This window comes from Macadamia integrifolia, chromosome 7, assembly GCF_013358625.1.
Source record: "Macadamia integrifolia cultivar HAES 741 chromosome 7, SCU_Mint_v3, whole genome shotgun sequence".
Classification (NCBI taxonomy): domain Eukaryota; kingdom Viridiplantae; phylum Streptophyta; class Magnoliopsida; order Proteales; family Proteaceae; genus Macadamia; species Macadamia integrifolia.
The window spans coordinates 4,892,718-4,903,443 of record NC_056563.1 but is presented as its reverse complement, the minus strand read 5'-3'; the positions used below and the strand labels follow the sequence as shown (position 1 = coordinate 4,903,443).

The following is a 10,726-nucleotide window of genomic DNA, read 5'->3' as shown; positions in this document are numbered from 1 at the left end:
TCTCAATGAAAAGTCACGTGGTATGTGCTTCAGAGGTGGATGAGCTTAGGCCCGTACCTACAGTCCATAACCTGGAAGATTACTCATTGCCTTCGTGAAGCTAACCCAGTGGCTGATTTCCTTGCAAAGTCTGCTACAAAATTGGAAGAGTCCTCTCCAGTAGCTTCTTGGCCTGTGCTAGTTGCCATGGAGTTAGATGTTGATAGGCACAATCGGCCTAGATACCGTTTTAAATAATGGTGTTTTTGTTGCTTTATCTATTTTTTGGTTTGGCAGGGTTTTAGTTTTGATTTCTTCTCCGCTGATGGCAATGCCGAAGGTGGATTAGTTTTCAACTAATTCCATACAGCTGGTTCTTTTTTCCATATACATTCTTTTTCTTCTTTTCTCTTTTTTAATACATATGATCTTCTAGCAAAAAAAGTTCCCTACAGACGTGGAGTTTAAGCATGATTCTTCAAGTTTGAGCACTTTTTTTAAAGCCAAATATTTTGGGATGGTGGCTCTTTTAAAAAATCCTATATTTCCTCTTTGATTTGGCCAGGAATCAGAAGAGTTTGGGGGTTCATCTCAAGCAAAGAAATGTGGATTGTGGGATATTGCTGCCATATAAATTTATGGAAAGATAATGGTTTGGCAATTATTCTATTATGGAACTTTTGAATATGGGGGAAGAGACCTTTTCAAATGCAAAGCGTAGAGTGGCTGATGTTATCTCAAATTCTCAATGGAATCTTCCTAAGGTAACTTCTGATTTTATGAAAAATATTTTCAAAACGGTGGAAAAAAATCCTCTTCATTAGTCCAACGTAGAAGATCGTTGTTGGAATTGCACTCATTCAGGGGTTTACTCTTCGGGTTTGGCCTAGGTTGAAATTCATCGCAGGAACCCAAAAGTTCCTTGGTTTGCAATGGTATGGGGGTCTCATCTGTAGCCATGGAAAAAAAAATTTTGGGTGGCGGCTTATGAATGGTAAGCTGCCCACTGATGATCAGATCAAAGCCAAGGGCGTCCCACTTTCTTCCAGTGCTTTTTTTTCCTGAAGTCTGAGGAATCGCCCAATCATTTATTTTTAGATTGTAATTTCATGATAGGAATAGGTCTCTCTGGCTTTGGTATGAATGGTGTTATCAATTAAGTATATTAGATCATGTGAAGTGGTGGTTCAGAAAATGCAGGTTGATCTCTGTGAAGGACCCATGGTTAGCTGGTTTTCTGCTAATTACAGATCACATATGGAGGGAAAGGAACACCATAAGATTTCAGAATGATTTTAAAATCCTGGCTACATTTTTATATGGTTAAGAGAGATCTCAAAGAGTCTTCTCTAAACTTACAAGGAGTAGTGAATTTTTTTTCAGATCTTATTGTATGTAGATCTTGATCTTCAGGGTATTCCCAAAAATCCCCAATCCATTCCAGACGTTTTCTGGTGTAAGCCATCTATTGGATGGGTGAAACTTAATGTAGATAGATGCTCGCTTGGCAATCTGGGAAGGGCTGGTGTTGGGGGGCTGTTCGGGACAACATTGGGCATTCCATTTAAGCATTTAACACTTCGTTGGGTGTACAAACAAACTATTATGCTGAGTTTCGTGGTTTTATGGAAGGTGTTTATAGAGTGAGATCTCTTGCCATTTCGCGACTTTGGGTAGAAGCAGACTCTGTGGCTTTGGTGATGGCAGTTCAGAGAAATCTCATTCCATGGTTTGTTCTACAAGAATAGATTGGTATTGGCCACTATCTTGACTCGATCCAGTGGAAGATCTCTCATTACTTCATGGAAGGAAATTCATTGCAGACTTTCTTGCTAAGAATGCAGCTAAAAATGATTGCACGAGTATTTTTAGCTCTTTCCCCTCGCATATCAGAGATGAGCTGATGTATGATATTTTATTTAGACCTCAGTTCAGATTTCATAATCAATACTTGGCTTTTCCTTGTTGAAGGTAACGCTGAAGGTGGGGAATATCTAGTTCCACTCTTGTATTTTTTTTTCTTCTGATTTTTAATAAAATTCCTTGGATCTTGAGCAGATATTTTATTTTATTTTTTGACTTGAGTGATCTTTCTTTTGTGAAAAACCAAAAGTAGTAAAGTTTTTAATTTTTGCACTGCGATCCAACATAATAAACTTATCTAGACACCCAAGTTGTTGCCACTTGGAAGATCAAATAAGGACAAAATTTTGTAGATATGTACCTAAAGTTTATCCAACCTATCTATCAAGTTTCATACTAAACAAAGTTCGTCAATTAGAAAAACAAAGCTTTAGAAATATAGGGACTATAAGATGGTGTATAGTCACAACTGAATATAATGAGGCATACTAATACATGAGAATGTATTTGATTGGATTAGACTCTGAAATTTGACATTTGACTATTCTAATGCTAGACCTATTTATCTAATGTTAGAATTACCACATCAACTCACAACGTAGCAAAAATTCATGGGACACCCAAGTAAGCTTAATAGGTCGGATGGCATTTTGTAATACTTTCTGTTATTGTTTCTTTATTCTAACTAGTCTTAAAATGTTAAATTATAATATTCACTCTTGTAGTATAAAGGTCCTACATGTGTTTAGTCAAAGTTTCTGATATAATTATGCACTCATACGACTACGAACAATGCTATATGATATTCGAGCTTTGGGATGCAAATGTGGGTTGTATTTCTTTAATGATTATACTACCCTCCAAACACACCACAATTTCAATCAACTTTATCTAGTTGATTGCAAGGGAAGGGAAGAGAAGTGAAATCATATTTAAAAAGAAAATAATAAATTTTGTAATTATTATTGTGTAATTATCTTAAGCTCTTATTAAATATAAGCCCATCAAATCTCAAATGCTGCTCAACCTAGACTCTTTGTCCAGACCACTCCATTCTCATTTATCCAATGACAAACTTCAATAAATCCTGGACCAAAACCTAACAGCTTAAAAGAAAGATGGTTTGGATTCCAAGTTGACGTGTCATAGTGGCATGCCATGATTGCATGATTCACTTTCTTTCTAGCATGTATATCAACTACATATACTTTTACTTTAGGTAAGACATGACAATAATAGACTTGAAATAGGAATGGTATACTATGACATAAGGCTGGTGGTTGGGAGAGGTTTCCATGGATGAGTTTTATACCTCCAATTGTGGCATTCTCATAAGATCCTTCAATGTTCTCAGTACTCCATATGCGTACATGGTGTCCTAATTTTTCGACAACAAAATCAATGAGATCCTCAGCAGAAGTCACACAAGTTCTCTCCTCACCTCGAGTGGGACTCATCTCACATATCTCGAGGCTGCGCTTAATATAATCATCCATGTTTGATTCATCCACCACACCAAAAATCTTCTTCAATTCCTTAATCCGGGAAAGAGAAAATGGGATTTTTGATGCCAGAGGCCGCGGCAAGAATGATTTATATGACATGAAGTCCCTTAGATCAGGGATGGGCATGAAACTTCCCTCTTTCACCATTGACTCTCGAAAATATGGCAAACCCCCTTGGCTAGCAATTGATAGGGGTGTTTCATTTGGAAGGTCATCATATTTATTTTTTTCACCAACAAACTTGGCTATTGGTGGAAGGGCTGCGTCAACTATTGTATGCTTCACTAGTGCATTTGTAGAACAAGCAACATTAGCTTGCTTACAAAACAAATGCAGGTGGGAAGCCAATTCATTTTCTTCAATAAATTTCATATACGTTGTGGCCTGGTGGAGGCTTAATGGAGAAGCTTTTGCAACTATCCAATGCGGAGGGGGTGAAAGAGGAATATGCTCTTCCCAATACCGTGAGAAAACATTTTCAGCTTGAGAAACCTGCAATTTCATGGGGAAAAATAAGAACCAAATAATAATAATAATAATAATAATAATAATAATAATAATAAAGTTGAAATGAATGGATTAGTAGAAGAAACATTTATCTTACACTAAAGTAGGCTAGTATCAAAAGACCAAATAATAGAATAGGATGTGTCATGGAGAAATGAAATGGAGAACGGAATGAGCTCAGTTTGTTGCATGAAGAGGGGTGGGGTGTTTGAATTTATATAGAGGAAAAATTTGAGCCCAGATCGATCCTCTCCAGCCAGCTGTACAGTCCAAACGCATCTCACACCATTCCACACCATCCATGGGGTGTAAGGACTAGGAGTGTGCCAAATTACCATCCCACCCTCTATGAAACCGAAAGCCCTATACATATTGATGCCTTTGCGCATGCTCACAGTGCAGGGGCCACATCACTAGACATTGATCTCTTGCTTATACTCTAACTATGGTCTCTTGCTTATACTCAAAATATGTGCAAGACAATGATAGTTTTTGATAATGATATAATGAGAGTTTTCCTTTTGTAGGGTTCACAAACCCCTATAGTGTTTTAGTTCCTTTCCCAAAAAACCCTTATGATATCCCATGTATGCATCTAAAGCACCCCTGATGAACCATTCACCATGGCCTTAGGAAAACTTGGTCTGATTGTTATCTACCTATTTGTTTCAATTATTTCCCCGAAAATAGACCTCAAACATGGCATGTAAGTACATAACCTTAACCCCTAGCAACCCACAAATTTAGGTTTACTTGATTAGCCAAATGATACATATTTAGGCAATGGAGGTAACTATTGCTATGGTAAGGCAACTAGTTAGAACTTAAATTTTGTGGACGTTATCTCCACATGATCATCCATTCATTTGCAAGGTTCTAGTCTAATCTACTTTTGCCACGTGGAAATATAATGTCACAAAAATTGGTCAACTTAACCTCTCTTTTTTTGTTTTTTTTCTGTGAAAAACTTTGATAGCATTGAGAAAATGAAACGGTATAAACTTTATCATGTTGAGCTATATATAATATAGATGTAGCCTGAAACAAGATGTTCACACATAGCTGATCCAAAGTTGGACCTTCCCATTCAAACAATCAATTTCAAAAGAGTGGCCCTCCACATGGTAGATGTTAGGTGGATTTGACTAAGCGAACCATGGAAATTGAGGGGAAATTAGGTCTAAATTTATTGAACTTGCCTTATTATTGTATGAACTAGTTAATAAATTTTGTGTTAGATAGGTCTTACCATATAGATAGGGAAAGGTCGGGTAATGGCCTTACCCTTCCACAGGGCATCTCAACTCCGTATCCAACTCTATACATGACAAAATTCACATTTTACTCTACTGGAGCCTCTATGCACTCAATAGAGGACATTGTCCAAAAAAGTTTCAAATTATGAAATTCAATTTTACAATTACAGCCACTAAAGTAATAACTTATGGCATACACAATCCAAACTGATGAGATTTCAACTAGTATTACTCGCCCAAAATGGTAATTAATTGCAAAGGAATATAAGAAAAATGCAACTCAAGAAAAATCATATTTCAACAAAATAGACCCAAACCTTCCCCTGGTAAAAAGGTTACAGATTACTTGATTTCTCTGACATTCCTAACATACCAAAAATTAGGATGTCAGAAATTTTCTAAAACAACACATTAACTAAAAGTTGATGTATGAAGCATTATTTAATGAAAAAATATTATTCAAGAAGAACCTCAGCCATACATTTTTTAAATCAGAATAGCTCCCATATGGTTAGCTATAGGTACAATCCAAATTGCCACTCTAAGAAGCAATTTTGAGACATTCGGGTCAAAATGCATAGCCATGGAAGGAAAACTTTGAGAGGAGAAGTTTAATAATAGTTGGAAATAAGATCAGTTATTCAAGGAAATTTCGACAGTAGATAAAATTAAGATAAGTCTTGTAACAATTGACAAATATTCTGTTTTATAAGCTTTATGGCAAAAGTTCATTGGTTGGGAGGCTTTAAAGGGTATATTTAGACCAGCACCAAGTTTTTCCATATTGAAGGGTGATTGACAAATCTGATTGTATGGGATATTAAAAAATGGTCTAGGGTTGGCAAATGTCAAATTTAGACAGTTTCAGTTCTACCCTCCATTTTTTTTTTTGCTAGAAGTCAATAAGTATAATATATGAAAGAAGAATGATATGTACAAGTTTAACGTTCATCTATACCCTCCCATTTTTTGGCATATTCACTTGTATATTTAGCTGTTCATTTCTTTGATGGGAAAAAAAATGCATTATTCACTGGATTTTCAAAGCTTTATTTTTCAGTTGGTCAACTCCATTTTTTCTAAAAATTGATATGTGAGAATGAGACCTTGATCTCTATTGTCAAAAAAAAAATTTCAACTCTATCTGATGTGTGATATGGTATTTATTTGTGGTGGTCTACAAGTACCACTAAACTACTAAAATTTCTCCAAAGGTTTATAGACATGCATGAACAAAAATATTTCTTATTTGCTCTCATATTTTTTTCTATCTCAATTTCATCAACTAAATTCCAATTCCAACTCAAATGATCACAGGATACCTCAGTTTCTAGTCCACCATCTTCTCCTAATTTTTCATAGTCAAAAAATATTAATGCGCTTCAGTCTAATGCAACATGCTTACATCTGAACAGTCTAAACTCATATGGTCTTTTAAAGCTAGGAACTACACCTCGAGTATACTCCTTAACAAGCTTAGCAAATGATGAGGACTTGATCTCTATCAATTTGGATGGGGAATCATATTCCACTATAAGGCCTGCTTAAGACAAAAAAGCATGGCAATCTAATTAGGGAAGCACAAGAAAAATGATAAGATGTCATATTTTTGAACTCAACTGAATCCATTTTCTTGTAGTGTACTGCTAGCTACTAACCATTATCAAGAAGAAGAACCATATCGCTGTCAAGAATTGATGTTATCCTATGTGCAATTGTAATGATAGTAGACCCTACGAAGTGTTGTCTAAGCAATTGCTGAATTAGATTGTCAGTTGCAGTATCCACTGATGCAGTAGCTTCATCGAGTACTAACACTTTGCTCTTCTTGAGTAATACCCGCACTAAACAGGCTAGCTGCCTTTGACCCATGCTCCAATTCTCTCCATTCTCAATCACTGCAACAACCACCAATATGAAAATGGGTAAGCTATCAGGATTTTATTTTTATCTACGTTTTCCCCCTACTTTTTTTCATAAAAGAGTAGTGAGCTGGGAGGTTTGATTTGTGTATTGGAAGTTAGATATATCATACAGTAGGAATTTTCGAAGGTTTGTTAAATAGTGCTTGGATAAATTGATGTTGAATTTTTTTTAGTGTAGAGCGAATATGTGAAGAAACTAACCTGCTGAATAAAGCTTCCCTTCCTTTTTTCTAACTTCATCACCAAGCTGGCATTTATCTAAGGCCTAAGACCACAAAAGTCCATGTCAACTTACCAACTTGCTTGATCATTCAAGATGACATAAAATTGATCATTTAAAGATGAGATAGATTAAAAAAAAAAAAAAAAAATGTATGGAACATTCAAAGGGGTGCACCACGTGGAATTGGAAAACAAAGCAGTAAAAATAGTGCACTTCCTAAGTCCCAACTAAGAGAATATCTTTTGTTTGTAGATCAGTATTACTAAGAAAAAGATATGTTCATCTATCTCTATAAAGTGATTAAAGAATATTAATCAAATAAAAAAAAAAAAAATCCCACCTCCCAGATTTGTTCATCAGTGTACACTTCAAGAGGGTCAAGATTGCTTCTTAGAGTCCCCTCAAACAATATTGGATCTTGTGGAATGATACTCAATCTTGACCTCAAGTCATGAAGACCAATACTAGAGATGTTGATATCATCTATCCGAATCTGACCGGTTGCAGGTTCTAGCATGCGGAAGAGAGTCTGTATGAATGTTGATTTACCACTTCCTGTTCGCCCAATGATGCCAATTTTTGTCCCTCCAAGGAAGGTGCATGTGAGACCTCGCAAGACTAGAGGAAGGTGTGGGGCATATCGGACCTACATACATATTAAATAATCATGAGGCTTAACAAAATTCCATAGATGAAAGAGGAATCGTCCAGTAACATAAGGATTTAGATGGTTTATTCCACAAAACGAGAAAATAAGGAGTCTAGAATGAGGATTGCCTGTAGATCAATAATATCAACTTTTCCTTGTGATGGCCATTCACAACTTGGCCTATTTTCTTCTAGCAATAAAGGGGGATCACTAGGGATGCAGGTGTACTGTAGTATTCTCTCAACTGATATGATTTTATTCTCAAGACTGCTAAGATCCCATATAACCCCATGCATACAGAAATCAAGGCCATATGTGATTGCTAAACCCACAACACCTTCAAGAGAGAAAACAAAACTATCAAACAAACAAAAAATCAAAATTTGTTATTTCAAGTGAACAATCAATCATGGTTACCCTCAAGAAGGATTTTATAAGATTTCAAGTTTAACTTTTTACCAGGACTGAGTACTCCCTTTAACACTGAGATCAAGAAAACCAATGAAAATGCATATGTGATGGATGCCAACATCTCCAGGCGGAAGCATAACCACTCTATTGCACCAGAAAGATAAAATTTAGGCCGAAAATACTCATCCACTAGCTTGAGATTTGTATCCATAAACCTCTCTTCTTGATTAAAGCATCTAATTGTGGATGAACCCAAACTAGATTCAGCAAAATGTTGTATAATTGGAGCCTGGCATACTCCGACTAGTCGTGATAGTTCTCTTGCTGTAGATATGTAGTATTTCTGCAAGACATTTCATAAAATATATAGTGTAGTATGTAAATAAATAAAGAAAAAATGTATAATCAATGTATAGTTAATGAAAAATATGGGAAAAAATTTTTATTTTATTTGCTTCAACTGTTCTCTTTTGAATAATTTCTATTTTCTATCTAGAGAAAGGTTTGCTCTGGTGCTCATGCATGTACTAATTCAGGCGAAGGAGGGGACTGGATTTCGAATTTATAAATAGGTGGGTTGAGGAGAGAGAAAACATGTTGGGCCTACAACGTTTGTATCTTGGCATGCGAAAGAATCCGTATGTGATCGACCTGCAGATCTTTGATCCTTTCATTTTATCAGATGTTAATTGAATTATGCACTTGTATGTCAACTATATCCCAAATTCTATTTTTAAATTCTTAGATAAAATTTTGGATGAATATAAATGTAATTGTATTGAAATCTTATAGTAATTGTTCTCTTTTTAACTGATTTTAAATCACATCATCAAATTTTAAATTCAACCAAGAAAGCATGTATTTATATCCAATTTTTACCAAATCTAATTTGCAGATGATGGGTTAGACAGTATGGGCTTATTCACTATCACCAAAAGCATATGAATGCAATTTAGCACCCCCAAAAAAAAAAAAAAAAAATGCAACGTAGTGCAGCTTAGGTACTTCACTTGGGCTAAGGATAATGATTTTGAATATTTGGCATAGTCCATGCACTTCTTTAAGGAAAACAGAGGGATGTAAAGGGCAAACAAAAAAAATAAGGAAAATGGAAAATATGGATAGATGGTTTCTATAGGGGAGCGAGGCCCTTGCGCCCATACACATGGGGGTAAAATAACCACCCCGCCCCCTTTGAAATGTAAAATGATGCCTCTATTGGTGCTTCTTCATGCGTTCTCATTCCTCCCCACCGCCCATGCACACGTAGGGGGGTACGTTCCTCCTCTCCCCCCCCCCTAGGAACCATTTCGCTAAAAAATATATAATGGAAAAAAAAGAAGGAAGAATAAGAATTTTCCATTGAAACTATCAACTAATTAATAATGAGGCAATGGTTCTTAGGTGATACACATATATTGGCTTCTCTTGACTGCCCAAATATTTGCTACATTGCAGTTCCATTGCGGCTCAAATGTCATCGACATGGAATTATCCAACTCCCTACCATTGAAAATACAGAGCTAGAAGTTCAACCATGGTGGGTCATACAATAGAGATTGGATCCAAAATTTGACACTTGACTAATCCAAAAGAGAAACAACTATTCAATATTGGTCAGCTTGACTAAAGCAATCCTCCACATAACCCAAAAATTTTGGACCACTAAGATGATACTTCACAAGGAACATTATCCTTGTGTCATGAAGAGTGAGGGGTGAGAGCACCGAGCAGCGACCAGAGCAGCGACCAGCGACCAGTAAACCTCGACGGAACAGGGAACACGAAGAGCCCAACTACAGAATCCTTCTTCCTCCTTTTTCTATTGGAGATTTTCTTTCTCAGCTCCATGGAGTAGGCCAGATATCCTTCATCTTTGTTTCTCGGTGTAGTGAAATCTTGTTGATACAAGTTTGCTTTTGGAAAGAACAGAGATGTGATTTGTTGGGAAGAACGGTGGAGAGCTTGTCTTCACGTTGTTTCTCTTCGTTTTCGTCCTCACGTTGTAGAGCACAGATCGCCGTAAACTCTCATCTCCGATCTCCCCTTCTCCAGCAACCACTCAGGTTCGGTTGTTTCCAGCAAGGAAGAAAGAGAAGAAGAGAAGAAGAAGAAGAAGAAGAAAAAGAAGAAGAAGAAGAAGAAGTGCAGATCTGAGCAGATCTGAGCAGATCGGACCAGATCTGAGCAGATCTGAGCAGATCCGAACAGATCTAAGCAGATCCGGGCAGATCTGAATTTCTCACGGCGGTCGAAGGGTGAGGGAGATTTCGCAGTTTAGTTTTTGATTCGAGAGGGGGAGATCGATCACCCTTTTCAAACCAGCCGAACTGTGGATTGAGGAAAACAATGGTTAGTGGAGAGAGAAACTCTACGGTGGAGGAGATTGGGATTCTGGCCGGAGGCCG

General features: G+C 36.7%; 1 protein-coding gene across 2 annotated transcripts; it reads right to left on the bottom strand.

The window, feature by feature from the left end:
- Positions 1-2,773: 2,773 nt before the first annotated feature.
- Positions 2,774-6,651, bottom strand: LOC122083193 (polygalacturonase non-catalytic subunit AroGP2-like). 2 transcript variants are annotated; one of them, XM_042650906.1, is made up of 2 exons: positions 6,564-6,651; positions 2,774-3,839 (listed from the first exon to the last, which is right to left on the bottom strand). In XM_042650906.1, exon 2 carries the CDS (start codon positions 3,717-3,719, stop codon positions 2,865-2,867), a length of 855 nt encoding a protein of 284 aa, XP_042506840.1. In that variant the 5' UTR covers positions 3,720-3,839; positions 6,564-6,651; the 3' UTR covers positions 2,774-2,864. The 2 variants fall into 2 exon arrangements, with proteins under 2 accessions (XP_042506840.1, XP_042506839.1); XM_042650905.1 differs by lacking the exon at positions 6,564-6,651 and adding an exon at positions 3,952-4,039.
- Between the last annotated feature and the right edge of the window lie 4,075 nt (positions 6,652-10,726).

Bases quoted from the DNA above. Each gene is read 5' to 3' on its own strand.
- LOC122083193 (XM_042650905.1), bottom strand. From the start codon at position 4,002: ATGACACATCCTATTCTATTATTTGGTCTTTTGATACTAGCCTACTTT. The intron at 3,840-3,951 runs GTAAGATAAATG...ATGAAATTGCAG, and splicing joins TGATACTAGCCTACTTTAGT to GTTTCTCAAGCTGAAAATGT.